General features: G+C 64.4%; 1 protein-coding gene across 1 annotated transcript in view; it reads left to right on the plus strand.

Moving 5' to 3' along the window:
- Window positions 1-1462: 1462 nt before the first annotated feature.
- Window positions 1463-17013, plus strand: part of ANO1 (anoctamin 1) — an 83399-nt gene continuing 67848 nt past the window's right edge. The window contains exons 1-2 of the mRNA XM_047071601.1: window positions 1463-1627; window positions 8763-9095. Coding sequence (XP_046927557.1) covers window positions 1520-1627; window positions 8763-9095 — 441 coding nt within the window. The 5' untranslated portion in view covers window positions 1463-1519. The remainder of the gene's footprint in view (window positions 1628-8762; window positions 9096-17013) is intronic.

The following is a 17013-nucleotide window of genomic DNA, read 5'->3' on the forward strand; positions in this document are numbered from 1 at the left end:
TCCCCGTGCCAGGTGCTGAGCCGAACACAGCTTCACGCACACGTGACTTTCACGGGACTGAGCCTCTGTGAGGCTGAGGGGGCCTGACGGAGATCACAGGGCCGGAAAGTGCTGGAGCTGGAACCGGACCCCACCCCATCCCCCCACCCCGTCCTCTGTGATTCCAGCATCCACCCTGGGCATCAAAGCGTGCCGGTGACATCACCACCTCGGAGGACAGCTTTCTGGTCACTTCTGTAGGCCCTGGATGTTCCTCAGTGGCCGGCCAGCAGCTGTTGAGCATTGACTGTATGGAGTAAACCTGGCGTAAAGTGAGGTGGAGGAAAGGGAGTGCTGTAGTCGAGGTGCAGAGTGGGTCTTAGGCTCGAGCGCTTGGGCGAGGAGCAATCCAGAAGGACTTCCCGGAGGAGGTGGCGCTCGGTACACACACACCCCCCCCCGAAGGAACTAACAAGACGTGGGGAGGCAGAGGAAAAGGAGACTTCATTCCCCTGGGCAGGGTTGCCAGCGTGGCCCCTGGGGGTGGGGGTGGGGGCCGAACCCGAGCACGGCTGCTCCTGGAGACCTGTGCCATCCTCTTGACGGGAGGGAGGATTAGAAACATGTCCTGAGAAGCACCTACCTGCCTGCCTACCTACTGTGTGCCCGGTCCCGGTCCCTGCTAATCCCGGGATGAGAGCCATCTAAGTCACCGTCCCTCCCTCGGGGAGGCAGTAGAGTGTCGTGCAGGGACTCCAGGCCCCTTCCCTGGCCCTGGGAAGCCCACCCCCCCCCCCCCCGCCGCTGCAAAGTGAGGACCAGACTGTGCCGTAAAATGGGACTGCGACTGCTCGCCTGATCACGGGACACTAAGCCTCCCGTAAATGGGGGCTCAGAGAGATGCTTACCCCGGAGGAGGGAGCCGCAGAGGGAGCCAGGGCCAGCGGGAGAGGGTGGGCCCACAGAAAGCAGGGGAGGCTCCCCGGAGGAGGTGTCTGAGTGGTAGCAAAAGTCCCCCAGGGCGGGCATTCCCACTTCAACCCCAGGAGCCCCTCCCTCTCCCCCAGGCAAGGCGACCCGCCGCTGAGCAGGGCGAGGTTTGGAGACTTTTCCTGAAGGTGGGGGCTGTTGGGAGCCTCCCCGCCCCCCCCCCGGGGGATGAGAGCGCGGCCACCCTCCAAAACTGCACGGGGCGCCCTCGCGGGTGAAAAGAACACTTGGAGGGGGCCCAGGGACGGAGCGCTTTCTTCCTGTGTTTAAATTTCTTCGGAAACTCTGACCGCGCGGCCGCCGCCCCTGCCCCAGCGCGGCCCCGGCAGCCGCCGCAGCAGCCGCCGCCGCAGCAGCGCGCGGGGCCCGCAGGGGGGCGGCCGCAGCGCACGGGGCGCGGGCAGGGCAGGGCAGGGCGGGCGGCGGGCGGGGCGGGAGGCCCGGCCCCCTGCGAGCGCGCCAACGCTGCCCCGTCCGCCCCGCAGAGGCCGCCGGGGCCGTGGATGCGGAGGGCGCGCCGCCCGGCCGGCCGGGCGCACAGGCGGCCGCGATGAGGGTCAACGAGAAGTACTCGACGCTCCCGGCCGAGGACCGCAGCGTCCACATCATCAACATCTGCGCCATCGAGGACATCGGCTACCTGCCGTCCGAGGGCACGGTGAGTGCGGGCGGCCGCGCCCCGGAGGGAGGGCCGCTCACCTGCGCCGCGTCCGGGGAGGGGGGGGCCGCCTCCCCGCGGAGCCGGCCTCCCCCGCCCCGCCCCCCCCACCCCCCCCCCCGGGGGCACGGCTGGGCCCCCGGAGGGACGCCCCCCTGCCGTGGGGGGCGGCGGGGGCAGCGCCGTGGGGGAGGGGGGAGCCGCCGCGCCGCCGGAGGGTGGCAGCCTCCGGCACCCCCCCCTCCCCCGGTGGCGACAGCCGCGCCCTTCTGGGGTTGGACCCTCCGGCGAGTCGCTCACCTGCTGGGGCACGCGGAATCCCCGGGACGCGCCGTGCCCCGCTCGGAGCGCTCAACGCCCGGGCAGCCAGCGAGGGGACGCCGGTGGAACCGGACTTCTTTCCGCGCCGGTCCCGTCCCCAGCCGGCGCCTGGTGGGAGTGGAAGCCGGCCGCGTAGGCTAGCGCCAGCTGGCCACGTGCTTGGGGACCCCTCTCTGGGGCCTGCTACCCCCACCGGTCCCTCTGGGGCCAGATCCAGAGGTCACGGGGACCCCTGGAGGGCAGAACTCGCCAGTGAGGGGGGTTGGTTTAAAGTTAGAAGGAAGTTTGCCCCGAGAGGGAAGGGCTGAGAGGGGCCCTCAGTGAGAGCAGAGGGGACCCCGGGGTGCTCACTCCGGACCAGAGATCAGACTCTCCTTCCCCAGCTCTTCCCTGCAGCGGCTGCCGCTGAGGCCCCAGCCTTGTTTCTTGGCTCTGACCTCGCGGGGATGCAGGCCCGGCCTCCCTAGACTCGGACTGGAGAGCCCGGCCGGCGTTCAGGGAGGCGCCTGTGGGATGGGATCCTGGCGGGGCGGCTCTCAGCGTTCCAGGGACGGCAGACACCCTCAGGCCCTGCGCCCTCTCTGCACTGGGGTTTGCACAGAGATGCAGGGGGCATTGGGAGCGGGTGTTGATGGAGAGAGGGGTGTCTGCTTGGGATAAATACCACTGGCCTCAGAAGCTCGGAGCCATCGTTTTGGCAAACACCGTGTGCCCACATCGGGTCGGGCGGCGGGCACCCCCGGGGAATGAGACGGGGAACGGCATCCGTCTGGGGCTCTGTGAGTGGTGACGGAGCGTGGCCCAGGACAGTGGCGGAGGGACCCTTCCGTAGAAGGGGCCGGAGCTGAGAATTAGCCCACTTAATCTTGACGCCTCTGGGGGGTAGGCGCTGTTACTACGACCCGTGAGCACACGGAGGCCGGGAGTGGGCTCACCCAGCAGCTGGGAGGAGAGCTAACTGGGACCTAGACCCAGAAGCGGGTGTCATGGACGGCCTGCCAGGGGAACAAACGTCCTGGGGAAGGAGCTGGTTACACCCGTAATGGGGGTCGGGTGGGGCCTTCCAGACAAAGAGGTCTGTCTCCTGTGGCAACACCCAGAGGTGGGAGTGTGGGGGCACCAGTGAGAAGGCACCAGAGATAATGCCAGCCAAAGAGGTGGAGAGGAGTGGACATTCCGGAGGAAGACCGAATTCCCCTTGATGATGGGCTGGGTCTGAAATAGGGAGCGGAGCCCTTAACAATGGCCCTGGGCTCCGGAGTTGTACTTCAGGGGCCTGTTGCTTATCTGGATTCAGAAACTCTCTGTCTGCCCCCGACCCTGGCGGGGGCCACGAAATCTGCAAAGACTTGGCCCTTCGCTAGAGGTCTTCACGGCCTGGGAAGGCGTAGACAAGCCCCGATGAGACTGTCGCCTCTTAATTTGCACACGGCTCTTCCTGTGGGCAGGTTTCGGGGCAGTCCCTGGGCTCGGAGGGCCGTGAATCAGGGGCACTGACCCCACGAGCAGTGTCCTGCCGGTGAAATGTCTACGGGGCGGGCTGGGAGCACGACGGGGAGAGCCTCCAAGGGCATCCCCAGCACAGCTCAAGCCAGTGATGGTTGCTCGGTGATTACCCTGAGTCACCCGGTGAAGGCCGGAGGGCGTGGGCTGGTCACAGAGTTCCTATCCAGTTCCCAGACGAGCTTGCATACGTGCAGCTGCAGCATGGACGGAGTTTAACTTGGCCATCGGGACTCCCCTCCCGTGCAGGCTCCACTTCCCAGCCGGAGTCCCCGGGCCTCTACCTTCCTGCCGTTCCCAGGCTCCAGGATAAGAGTCAGAGCCAGAGGCCAAGTTGAGCGCAATTTATTTCGCTAAGTTTTCTTTGTGTTTATCTTTGAGAGCTTCTGCTTTCGTCCCGCTGGCTGTCGGCGGCCCGGATCTGTATGCCCCGACAAGCCCAGACAGCCCCAGAGAGAAGTGCCCGGGCCTGGTATCGACCCGTCCGCAAAATAAGAGGGCTTCTCTGTCGGCGACCGGGGACGATCCGTGTGGAGGTGGTGGGGAGCGCCCGACAGTCATTTGTCGCGCGGGTGGTCTAAGCTTTAACTTTTGGGGAAGCAAAGTGAAGTTCGCAAGTGAACGGGGAAAGAGTCCCAGAACCGAAAGGAGCTGTGCAGGTGGCTGGTTTCCTTTTCCCCGTTTTAGGAACAAGGGAACGTAGCAGCTTCTCTTTGCCCCCAGTTAGACCTGCCCCGGCTTCGGCCGTCTCACACGAACGTGTGGCTTCGGCTCCTGGAGCTCCGGTTCCAAGTGAGAAGCCAAATAAACGAATTCTGGTCCTAGGCCAGCTCGCCTCTTCTGCCGTCTTCTCGGAGCTCGGGGAGAGAGTTTAGAGAGGCAGGTGTGGACCGGATGTAGGCTGCCCTCCCGCTGTCTGTGCTGCTCGGGGCGGGCCTGCCGTGGAGGCGACCCCGGTCCTCCTGACATCCTCCGGTGTGACCTCAGGAAGTCGTTTCTTTTCCACTATGTTTACCGTCCTCCTCAGGGAAGCTCCTTCCGGGAGCGCTTCCTGCCAGGCGCTCTGGGGGTGATCCTCGGAATACTTTCAGATCTCCCGTGACGCGTGTCCGCGTAAGAATCCCGTGACTTAGGTCGAGGGGATGTTTTTGTCCCCACCTTACAGATGCAAAAACTGAGGCTCGGGGCTGGGGAGTGTGGTGTTACCGTTGCTGGCCCGGCTGGGTCTCAGCTCCGGTATCCTTGACCTGGCGACGCCCGCCGGGAATTGTGCAGAGGCCCAGCCCCGGTGGCCCTTTATGTGTGCGTGCGCTCGTTCATTCCTTAACCACGCGTTCGGCGCCAGGCGTCAAAAAGATGATGACAGATTCCCCCGCCTTCAAGAAAGGTGTGCCGAGCGGCCACCTGCCCCTTTCTCGAGGATCCGGAGAGGAGAAGGTCTTGAGGCTTTTTTCAAGCTTTTTTCGCCCTGGAGAGTTGCACATAGAGTCTAACCCGTGACCTTCCTGCTGCAACTTAAATCTTCACCGCTTCGTCCCGTCCTGCACGAGAAAAGCACCCACTGCCCCGCTTCACGGAAGGGCCCCACGGAGACACGTGGCCACCACGGCCACCCCCGTGGCCTTACTCTGCGACTCCCTCTCCAGCTCCTTCTATACCCAGCTCAGAATCGCTCTCTGATCTGCATACAGTGTGGTAGGAAGGGAACCCACACCTTCTGTGTAAAGGTTGCTAAGCCCTTACACTTACTCAGGTAGGACCGCCCCCATTTCATAAAACTAAGACCCAAACAGAGAACGCCCCTGGTCCACAACAAATCAGTGACCAGGCCAGGCCCTGAGGGAGATCAGGGACTCTCGCACCAGTGCTTTGGGCTGTCTCCTGCCCGTCCCCACGGTGCAGCCCACCGCCTTTCACTTGTGGTCCACTTGGACCATGGGATTGTTTTTCCCCTGCCCTCCCCTATTTCTTTATCTGTTCCTGTCTCAGTTTCCACTTACAGCAAACTCCTCTTGTGGGTTCTTTACATGCCGGGGCCTGGTGTGAACTCTTTGTGTATAGACATGTTTAATCCTTCCAGTAACCCTTTGAGGGAAGTCGTGTTCTATCAGGGGGGTTTTATTATTCCCCCGACCCTCATTTTGCGAGGAAGGTTCCAGAAGGAGCTACCTGGGGTAGCAGAGCTAAGTGCACAGCTGGTCTTGGAATGCAGGTAGAAGGGACAGTCGTTCCTGACGAGGCCTCCGTGCCGCTCCCCCCAGGTCGGGGGAGATGTTTCAGGGATATTTTTTCTCTCCCCCAGACTACAAAGGCCCTGAAAGGTCACGATCGGGCCCCAGCAGACAGATGGTTAGTGTTCAGTTTTGAACCCGGTTAACTTTTCCCTGTCTCGTGTTGGTGGGGGATTCTTGGATGTCCCCAGACCCACTTCCCTGCCCTCTGACCTGATGGGCTCACTCTGAATTTCCTTCCCATTCACTACAGCTTTTTTTTTTTTTTTTTTTGTCCACTTTGTTCAATGCTAGCCATTATCCCAGCCACCCAGGAGCATCTGCAGGGCCCCCGGCAGGTGCCAAGCCCCTTGTGTGTGTAGCTGGTTCTAGACGGAGCTGTGTGAAGGGGGGGTCCCTGGCCCGGCTTTGGGGATCCCACCACCCTGCTCCTGGGAGTTAACACCTCGTGAGTAGATGGTCCCAAGACAGCCCCAGCCCAAGAGACTCCGCTGGCTGGAGTGACCGGGGGGCCCCCGGAGCACTGGGGATGGGGATCGGCCCCACGTCCGGGAAGCAGGGAGGCACCTGCAGGGAGGGAACACGGCGTGTGCGGAGGCGAGGACGGGGGAGACGGATGTCCCGACTCGGGCAGAGCCTGCGGGAGTGGGGAGAGGAAGCTAGGGAAGTCGCTACAGGCAGGTTGGAGAAGGCGGTCGGCCCCCGCAGCGTGGGCTGACCTCCTCCCACGGGTGAGCCTCCACCCGCTGTGTGGGAAATAGTCCTGCCCATGGTACCACAGTGCTCCCTCATCAGGTCGGGACTCAGTGAGAGGACGTGCCCTGAGCTGAGGAAGAGTGTCGCCCCTGTCCCAGTTACTGGGGGGGGGGAGGGTGCCCTGGATGTGCAGACGGGACTCGGGGCTGGGCTCAGCCTCCCCACCTGTGCTGTATTCCCCCCCCCCCCCCGCCTCCCAGAGGAAAGGAGGAGAGCCGCTCTTTCCTGCCTCTCAGGACCCTGAAAAGAGGCTGGGGTCTTGGGCGGACGTGTCCCGTGCGGGGCTTGGCGGGGCTGGGACTCCCTTCTCCCCTCCTCCTCCCACCCTGCCCGCGCAGGTGGGGCCCTGGCCCCTGCTCACCCACGAGTCTCCGGATGGACACCCGTAAGAGCAAGCCGGCTGGGCATCCACACTGCCAGGTCCCGTGAAGGCCGCCTGAGCGGCCCTAGATTCCCAGTCGCTGCGGGTGGAAGTCGACCGCTCACGTCCAGCCACCTGCCGGCCCTGGGTGCAGGCCGCGCCCTGTCGGGCTGTGAGCACCCTGACACCAGCCAGGGAGCCTGCGACTGGGGGGGGGGGCGTGACGCCCCCCTCCCTAACCAGGGGTGAGGCCCAAACGCCCCTCTCCCTCCAGGCGTGCATCCGTCACTTTGCCTCTCTCCCTCTCCTGTCTCCCCGCTGCCCCCGAGCCGGACATTTGGAAGGAAACCTGATCACACGGGGGCCCCGCCCTCCAGATGTCCTTGTTGCACCTCGGACCTAACACAGACCATCAGCCCCGAAATTCGGGACTCCCACGGCTTCTCCTGACCACGTGCGAGGCCCGTTGGGAGCCCGGTGCGGGAGTCGGGGGGCATCCTGGGTCTCCAGGCGACCCTGTGGGGAGACTCTGAGCACAGCTCTGTCCTCGAGCCATGGGGCCTGGGGCCTGCCTTCAGCCACGTGCCAGGCTCACGCGCTGGGGGGCCTCATTCTTGGATGAAGGTGCGTGTGTAGGACTGATGGCAGGAATGGGGTGAAAGCCGGGAGGTCAGGTTGCAGGACTGAGGCTCGGCTCTGAGGAGAGCTGCTCATGAGGCTACTTCCGGCATGATTTTATTTCTTTTCCCTTCTTGCCGAAGACCCGTTTGCTGATTAACCTGTCTGCCCTCAGCAACCAGCGAGATCCCACTGGAGTTCTAGAAATTCGCGTTGAGTGTTAGTGGCGGTGCAGCTGTGCTGAGGTTTTTAATGTGTTTTTAACGTTTATTCATTTTTGAGAGAGACAGAGCGTGAGTGGGGAGGGGCAGAGAGAGGGAGACACAGAATCCGAAGTGGGCTCCAGGCTCCGAGCCGTCGGCACAGAGCCCGACGCGGGGCTCAAACCCATGAACTGTGAGATCGTGATCTGAGCTGAAGTCAGACGTTTAACTGACTGAGTCACCCAGGCGCCTGGAGGTTTTAATTTTTACTCCTCAGACCCCCATTTCTGTCTCGTTGGCCCCCTAGAGCCCCTCAGGCAGATAGGGAAACCGAGGCAAGCAAATCCATGCAGAGTAGACCCTGTCAGGGCCCTGCCCCGACCCCTCGGCCCACCCCAGGGCACCCCCTGGTGCGGGAGCAGGTGCAGGCCACCTGGGAAGGGGAATTAATGCCCAGGAGTAGGTAGATAACCACCTAGGATGGAGCCCTGCTGCCCCAGGCCGTGACCCTGCCGCCCCAGGCCGTGACCCTGCCTGCAGCCCGCCTCTCTCAGCCCCTCCCTCCGTGCCCACCTCCCCTCACCCTCACTCTGGCCCCCGAGACGACCTCTCGGGTAAACCTCTGAACCCACGCACTCAACTCAGGCTCTGCCCTTGGGGGACCCAGACTAACACACAGCTAACTGGCGTCAGAGCTGGAACCGGGCCGGGGGGGGGGGGGGGGCTGCCCACGGCCATGCTGCCGGGAAGTTACCCTGCACGCCGGCCATCAAAGGCTGAGATCTGTAGGCGCGGGACCGAGCGTGGCTCTGCCCCGGCCGGGGACCCTGGGGAAGCGAGTGAAGGTCACTTCCCCGGGTTGGAGGGGGTGGGTGGTCAGGCCGGGCCCTCCCAGCAAGCCCGCTCCACCTCCGCAGACCGGGAGGCCTCCCGAGCAGGGGGGCGGGGGGGGGGGGGTCCGGCCCGGCCTCCCTGCATCGGTGACGGCGAACGTCTCCTCGAACGCCGGCTCCACGGAGACGAGGCCGCCGTGCGCCCACCCTGCCGGCCCCAGGGTGGGCGCTCGGGCGGTTGGGACCCCGCCCCCCTCCACGGGCCCGCCCCTGACGGTCTGACAGCGGTGATCTGTCCTCCCCTCGCAGCTGCTGAACTCGCTGTCCGTGGACCCCGACGCCGAGTGCAAGCACGGCCTCTACCTCCGGGACGGCAGACGCAAGGTGGACTACATCCTGGTGTATCACCCCAAGAGGCCCTCGGGCAGCAGGACCCTGGCCAGGAGGGTGCAGCACGGCGACGCGGCCCCCGCAGCCCGCGGCACCAGGCAGGACCAGCCGCTGCCGGGCAAGGGGGACGTGGGGGCGGCGGGGGGGCCCGAGCCCCCGATGGACCACCATGAGGACGACAAGCGTTTCCGCAGGGAGGAGTACGAGGGGAACCTCCTGGAGGCCGGCCTGGAGCTGGAGCGGGACGAGGAGGTAACCGTCCCCGCTTCCTGTGGGCGCGCGGGCCCCGGCGCCGTGTCCAGAAGGCGGTGCGGCGAGGGGTCCTTCTGGCCTTAGCCTGCTCTCCGACAAGGGCCGACGCAAAGGCCGCTCCTGTTAAGGTTGGGCAGAAATCGCTCATTCGGGTTTGGGGGAGACCCCCCCCAGCCAGCAACCCGCACCCACCAGCCCCGGAGACACCTGCTCTCGGGGAGGGGCTGGCCTTCGGGGTCAGGGCGTTTCCTGCTCTGGTCACGTCCTTCCCTAAGGAAGACGTGCCCCTCCCCAGGGACTGAGGATGAAGCTCTCCTGGAGACTGACCTTGGCCCTTCTGGGGCCTCAGTTTCTCAATCTGTCAAGTGGGGAGGTCAGTCTGGCTTGATCTCTGGGGGCTCTGGTGCTCTGAAATCCCCCGACCATAAAACCGTTCTCTGGAGCACCTGTCCCTGGCGAAGCCTGAGCATCTTTCGAAGGAAAGCGTTCTGGGGAGAATGAAAGGCTGAGTCACCCGGGGTGCAGGGCCACCCCGGTGGCGGGAGGCTGGGCAGGGGCCGGGAGCGGGGCCTCGGCAGCCCTTGGGACAGTCGGTGCTTCCCTCCACTTCTCAGCAAGCTTGCCGTGCGCTCCCCTGCCAGCTCCTTAACCTCTCTGTGCACAGGGTGGTGGGGGGTTCCTTCCGTGAGCACTGGGGGGACAGGCCCCTCGCCCACAGCGCTGTCACCGTGCAGACTGGCCGAGAATGAGCAAAAGTCTCTGCGACACGTTGAGAGCAGCGCGAGTAGTCAGCAGGCGGCCTGAGGGAGCCGTGAGCCAACAGCGCGTGTTTAAAAGTTGGTTTCAGTTTGCCACGTATCGCCAAGAACCACCGCGTCCTTAAATGATGGCTGCTTTGGGTCTGGCGAGAGGGACGCCTTTGGGGCCCTCCGACCAGCAAGCCAGTCGGCGGAGTCAGCTGGTGTGAACGCCCTTTCCCGACACGCTCAGAGTGCTGGCCCCGAACGCATCCGGAAACGCGTGTGGGGCCTCTCTCTCCCCTGACCTAGCGGTCGAGGGATCTCGTGCTGCACACGGAGCATTTCTCTGGGTGACTTTCTCCTTCGGAGGCTCGGCTCCCTGGCGGGGGTTGATTTCTGCGGCTGGAGTGGTTCCCGTCGGAGGGGCGTGTGAGCTTTGATGTTCGCGGTCCTAAGGAGACTGCAGAGGGCTCTCTCGAGGGCAGGGCGCGCATGGGCCCGTCCCCTGGAATTTTCTGCCTCCTCACTTTGTCTGAGACCTGAGCCCTGGGCCGCTCAGAAGAGGCGAGCTGTCGGTGCGCTGACTTCCGGCACGTTCCGCCCGGCCAGCCCCGTGCTGTTGTCCGAACAACGTGGCCACTACGCAGACTGAGGTCTGACATGGCGCTTCGTAGCTGGAGGAGACAACGGGCTCCGTCGGAGGCAGGAGAGGCTGCTGGGGGCTGCGCACAGAGCGGCGAGCTTGGGCTCCGAGCTACCTGTGCCTGGTCTGTCCGCTAAGGGATGCGCTCCCTGTTCCCGTCATTCTTTCCCGACGACGGGAAAGAGTCTTGCGCCCGGAAGGTCCCCCCCCCCCCCCGAGGTGTGGCAATGCGCACTGACCCCGGCCAGATCCCAGAGCCTTGGCCTGCCCTTCGCAAGGCTTACGGGGTTGCGTGGGCCTCAGTTTCTCCGTCTGTAACGTGGAATGGCAGTCGTGTTTGTATCACTGGGCGATCGTGAGCAAAGGGAAGGGGCTTAACTCGAGTCTGGCACGAGGCAAATCCTGGGCTGTCGTTAACGTTAAATCACGTGTTGTGGTTCATCTGGGGGGGGGGGAGGGAGGAGCCTTTCCAAGTCCAGTCAACTGCAGCACACACGCCTTTCTTGAAACTTCATAGGATGTGATCGTGACTTTGAAGTAGAAAGCAAACACAGAAGGGCACCTGGGTGGCTCAGTCGGTTAAGCGTCCGACTTCAGCTCAGGTCATGATCTCACGGCTCGTGGGTTCGAGCCCCGCGTCGGGCTCTGTGCTGACGGCTCGGAGCCGGGAGCCCGCTTTGGATTCTGTGTCTCCCTCTCTCTCTGCTCCTCCCCCACTGACGAAAGCGCTCTCTCTCTCTCTCTCTCTCTCTCTCTCTCAAAAGTGAAAAAAAAATTTTTTTAAATAATAATAAAAAAAAGGAAACGGAGAGATGGGAGGCACTATCCCACAAAAGATCCGGTTTTCCCAATAAGACCTAAGAATTTCCTTGAAAGTTTTGCCCTATGGCTAAAAGAGGTTTTTCAGCAGTGGATTTGGGTCGTTTTAAAAGCGAAAGCAGCACGGGGCGGCTCCAGGCTCCAGCGGCTGAAGCCAGGCCGTGTCGTCTCCCTCCCGGGGTCCCTCGAGTCATAAACCGTGCTCTACGAGGGCCCCTCTCCCCCCCGGGCTTTCATCGGAGATGGCCAGGGCCCAAGGCGGTTGGCAGAACCATCCGCCCGCCGCAGCCTGGTGCCTCCCCCCGCCCTGCTGGACACGGGCAGACCCAGAATCTGTTCAGAGACCATCTGGGCGCACGCGGCCGCTGAGGTGTGCCCGGGCCCCTGCCAGCGTGATTAGCAGATCGCGGCTGTCGCCTCGATTTCAAGGAGAGACGTCCTGGCTAATGAATCACTCCCGGGGGGGTGTGTGCTCCGATTACAAGGAGCGAAGGGTGGCAGTTTTGGAAATAGGATAGCCCCCAGGAGAACCCAGTTGTGCAAGCTGACCCGATTGGAAGCGGCACCGGGGCTTAGGTGCGCTTTCCTGGTGAGAAAAACCCACGCGTTCCACCAGATACTCAAACGCTCGCAAGGTGGGGAGTCACTCTTTAAGGAGGGGCTTTTGCCATGCCCCGGTGGCGCCCCCAGGTCCCGATCACCAAAACGCTTCAGAGGTTCCCAGACGTCCTCGGGAGCCAGCATCGCTCCTGGAGGAGAAACCCTGCATTCGATAGCCTGCATGAGGAGGCAGAGGAAAAGAGGGAGGGAGAGAAATGGGGCGGGGGTGGGGGGCAGGGAGAGAGAACCTCAAGCAGGCTTCCCAGCACGGAGCCCTACGCGGGGCTTGATCCCACGACCCCTGGATCATGACCTGAGCCGAAACCAAGAGTGGGACCCTCAACCGACTGAGCCGCCCAGGTGCCCCGGATGAGGGCCCCTCTTGCACTCTGCTGGCCCAGCCTTCTGCGGCCACGACCGGGCAGCCGCCCAGAGGTCACCAGGGCACGGACGTGACCTGCCTTTGCTCCGCGAGAGGCCAGAGGGCGTGCAAGGCCGCGCTGCTCCTGGGCAGAATGTGCGCCCCGACGGGGCCTTTCTCCCGAGTCAGGAGGTTTATTGCTTTGAAGACGTCCTGGGGTGACGTCCTAGGGACGCGGACCGGTTAGTGCCCTGGGGCAGCCCGAACAAATGACCACAGATTGAGTCTCACGGTTTGGGGGACCAGATGTCCAAAATCCAGGTTCCGGCAGGGCTGTGCTCCCTCTGAAGGTTTCAAGCGCAGGGTCCTTCCTGCCTCTGTCAGCTTCGGGGGCCCCTGGCATCCCTGGGCTGTGGCCGCGCCCCTCCAGCCTCCGCCTCCGCGGGGCCGCCTTCCGTGTGTCTCCTTTGCTTGTAAGGGCCTGCCCTCCCGTGCTGTGACCACGTCTTGACTTGAGCGCATCTGCGGTCTTATACCCAAATAAGCTCCCGTTCTGAGATTCTGGGGTTAGGACGTGGACGTCTCTTTGGGGGGACGCCACCCACCGCCTGCAACAGCTGAGGCTGCGCTGGAGCGGGCATCTCAGGGGTGGCGCGGTGCCCGCGGTGGGCGGGAGAGGCGTGGCTCGTGGTCGGGGGCAGATCGGGGCAGGTGGTCTGGAGGGCGGGGTCCGGCTGCAGGGCCCAGAGACGCACAGGAGCGCTGGGGGGGGGGGGGGGTGTCCCGTTGGGATGCTCGCTCCGACTCAGCAGGCCGGGGGCGGGCCTGAGCGGCGTCTCCAACCAGCTCCCAGGGTGCACGGTGGCTGAGGAACCCGGAACGTACTTGGAGTTGTGAGGAGCTGGCAGGCCTTTTCCTCCATGAGCCAGCAGAAGCATCCCCCGAGATGGGCCCCCCAGTGTCCACGCGAGCCCCCCGCCGTGCACCGTTCGGTCCCCCAGAGGCAGCCCCGGACAGAGACCCCAGCGGTGGCTATGCTGGGCCGAGGGCGCACGGGGCACGGGAGACACACTGTCCCTCACACCCCCCCCCCACCCCGGGTACGGGACAGTAAAGGTGGAGCCTGTGCCCGGGGGTCCCCCATCTTTCCCGTCCGCACTGCCCTCCCCCAGGCACCGTAGGGTCCGAGGAACCCCATTTGAAAACCACGTCCCAGACGCCTGGAAGGGAGAGACCCCGGGGCGGACAGGCCTCGGTGCCGCGATCCGGAGGGTGGCCCCACACGTCCGTTTTGGACACGAGGTCCAGGAGGGCTCCCGTGTCAGAGGCCCCAGGACGGCATGACAGGAAGTGGCGGGAAGGGAGGGCGGTGTCCGCCCCCTCCCCACCCACCGCAGCGGGGCCAGCGTCCGGGCTTCCCACCAAAGGGAGGACAACGTTTCCTTGCCACTGAAACCCGTCAGCGTTTTTCAAGTCTGGCCTCAAAGCCTGCCGGACATTATTTATGTCCGCGGGTCACTGCCGAGAAGGCCACGCGCTCAAGTCCCGGCTGTGTGTGCTGGGGTGGCTGGGGCCCATCCTGCCCCGGGGTTGAACTTGACCCTGGTTTTGGTAGAGCTGTGGAGGCCACGGACACAGGAACCCTGTCACGTCTGTTTGCTTTCATGCTGCTGACGGGGGCTCACCTCTGCACCCAGGCCGGCCGGCCGGCGCTTCTCGGCACGCCTGCCCCGGAGCTGACGTGGCCCCCGAGGCAAGGGTTTCCCATCTTTGTTAGCGTGGATGTTGCTTTTCAGAAGCGAGTCGGGAGGAGTGGCTGCTGTTTCCAGAAGAGCTTCGGGGGTGCACAGTGCGGCGGGGAGGTCGGCCTCCGAGCTCCCAGTGAGGTTCAGACCCGCTCGGCCGGGGCAGCCGGGGGGCTTCTCCTCTCTGGGCCTCAGTTTTCCCGCCTGTGAAATGGGGACGATGGCCCTTCCCTCCTCGCTGAGTGCTGGGGGGGGAAGGCTGGAAAGCAAACAGCTCCTTGCCTGCAGCCCCCCGGGACCCCTCCCGCCCGACGGGAATCAGAAGGCATATCTGGGCAGGGCAGGGTCCTCTGGTGCGTGGGGACCCCTCGTGCACCACACTGACACGAGGTGACCATGGCTGGTGGTGGGAAGGGTTGCCGTGGTCCCGGGAGAGAGAGGTGGGGGGGGACAGAGGATCCCAAGCAGGCTCCGAGCCGTCAGCACAGAGCCCGACGCGGGGCTCGAACCCACGCGCCGTGAGATCGTGACCCGAGCCGACGTCGGACGCTTCTCCGACTCCTCTGACCCTCCCCTTGCAGGCAGGGAGGATCTTCAAACACGTTTGCTGAGCGTTAGGGCTCCTTACGACACGTTTTTGTTTCTGGAAGTTCTGCTTGGTTCTTTCCCAAATTGGCTGTGTCACTTTTTCCGTGGTTTCCTGTCCTTTGCGGGACCTTTCTGACTTGACGTTTATTTCTTTGAACGAGGTAAACATGGCTGGTTTGTGATCCATGTAATCCTTTCTGCGTCCCCTGGCTGGGGGGGGGGGGGCTGTGCACGTTCTCCCCGGCCGCCTCTCATCCTGGGGCGCCTGGCCCTCTCGCCCGCCAGCCCCTGCCCTTTACATGCCCGGGGGTCCCCAAGGCCTGGGAGGAAGGGGCCCTCGTCCGGAGAGGCTTGGGGCTTGTCTGCATCACCCATCTGAGGGCGTTACAGCTGGAACCACCTTGAACCAAGGTCACAGGCCAGGACTTTTCAGGGCGATCTCCACCTCCTCCCTTCCCCCTTCTCCTGCTCTGCCCGGCGCCACGACCGCCTTCCCTGCAATTGCCCATGTGTGGAGGGGGAGGGCCCTTCCTGGGGGTCTCCAGGGGTGTCCAGCTCCCTAGGGGGTGGGCCTGGGGCACCCTGGGAATGGCCCAGCCTTGGTCAGCGTTCTGAGCCCATCAGCGCCCTGCTCTTACCCCTTGAGCTCCTTTGAGGCTGTGACGTTCGTTTTATTTACTTTTTGCCTTTCACAGAACAAGGACCGCGAAAGACTATTTTTGGTGATTTATTTATCACTTATTCCCTCAGCACACCAGGCCTGGGGGCAGAGCCCGTGGCAGGGACTGGGGGTACAGATGCCCCCCGCCCTGTCCTCGCTCCCGTTCTCGGCCTCCCCCCGGCTCACCTGAGCCTTGACTCTGGCGACAGCGGTGTGATGGTGTAGGAGGCGTGACTGCCCCAGTGCACGACGTGACCGCTCCTCCTGGACATGGTCAGCAGAGACTGTGACGCGGGGAATGCCCGTTAGCGGACCACACGCCTGGTGACGGAGGGTGACTCCGGGACGCCATGTGGGTGGGGGGCAGGTGTGAACCCATCAGGGTCGAGCTGCCCCGAGCCAGGGCACGGCGGTACCTGCCAGCGGGTCGGGGAGGGGGCCGCCCCAGGCTGCGCCCAGCGGGTGCTCGGCAGGGGTGGCCTCGCCCTCCTCCCCCCGGCCGACTCGGCGAGCGTCATCGAGCACCTGCTCCAGGGACCCAGGGCACCAGGCACCCTCTCCATCCCTAGGATCAGGGGATCCGTGGTCAGCCGAACGGACATCTCTGGCCCAGAACCAGTGTTCCAGGTCACATCCGTGCGGGACACTGGTGCCGACCAGAAAAGCAGACAGACACGCGTGCCGCGGAAAATGCGCCTGGCGGGACACGCGGCACCGGGCGTCGCGGGCCACGAAAACCTATTTGTGGCAGAGAACAGGACCCCTCCCCGAGGGCGGGCCCGGCGTTGCGAGGGCAGGGTCTGGGGGGGGCCCGTGCCAGGTGGGCGTCGCGAGGTCCTCGTCGGGAGCTGAGGCCCGGGTGGTGGTCGGGGGTCCAGCCTGAGCCCCTCCTGGGCTTCCCCTTCCGGACTGAGCTCAGGCGTCCCTGCTGGGGACAGCAGAGCCAGCGTCCGTGGAGCCGGGGCAGGGTCAGCACACAGGGCGGGAGCCGCCGCGGAGACCTTCCTGGTGCCACCAGCACCCTGGGGACCCTCAGCTCCCTCAGTCAGGACCCCGCGGCAGCCAGAAAGGTGCCTGCGGGGCGTGAAGCGGCCTGGGGGTCAGAGGGGGGCGAGGAGACAGTGCTGCCCGGAGCGCTCTGGGGAGCCAAGGGCAACCAGAAACCGCCCACGCCTGGTCCTTGCCGCCGAGAACCTTCCAGCAATCCCCGAGCCCTCAGCTGCCGGAGGAGGCCGCGACCAGATGGCGGCCGTGGGGATGTGGGGGGAGCCCTTGCGGCGCTCAACCTCCGCGAGTCCCCTGTGGGGATGTTATTTTGTTTGGTTTGTGACTTTCTGCTTCCTTCTGAAAGGAAAGTGCTGGAAACAGTTCTGGCGAGGTCACAGTTTTTGCGAGTTTGGCTCAGAACAGAGACTTGAATGTACTTAGTTTGCGCCCGGAGAGCTCCTGGCCAGGTGAGCATGTCCTCCTCGGCTTGGGCGCCGGGGGCCCTGCCCCTGCCCAGGACAGCGCCAGGGGCCTGCGGGCGCTCCCGCCCCTCGCTGCTCCGGGCATCCGGCTGGGGAAACGGGGACCCGGCCTTCTCGCGCTTTCTTCCCGCTGGGGGCGGACCGCGGTCAGGCCGGGCACCACGTCCGAGAACATCCCACATGTGTTTTTTCCGATCTGGTCCCACGGCCCCTTTCCCAAATCCCGCCAGATGTTTCCTGGGAGAGACCTCGTTGCTCACGTAAACAGAGGAGCGTGCTTTCCCAGGCGGGC

Source organism: Lynx rufus, unplaced genomic scaffold (genome assembly GCF_022079265.1).
Source record: "Lynx rufus isolate CCGP_SWC_20201006 ecotype Redwood Valley unplaced genomic scaffold, mLynRuf1.p SCAF_9, whole genome shotgun sequence".
NCBI classification, from domain to species: Eukaryota; Metazoa; Chordata; class Mammalia; order Carnivora; family Felidae; genus Lynx; species Lynx rufus.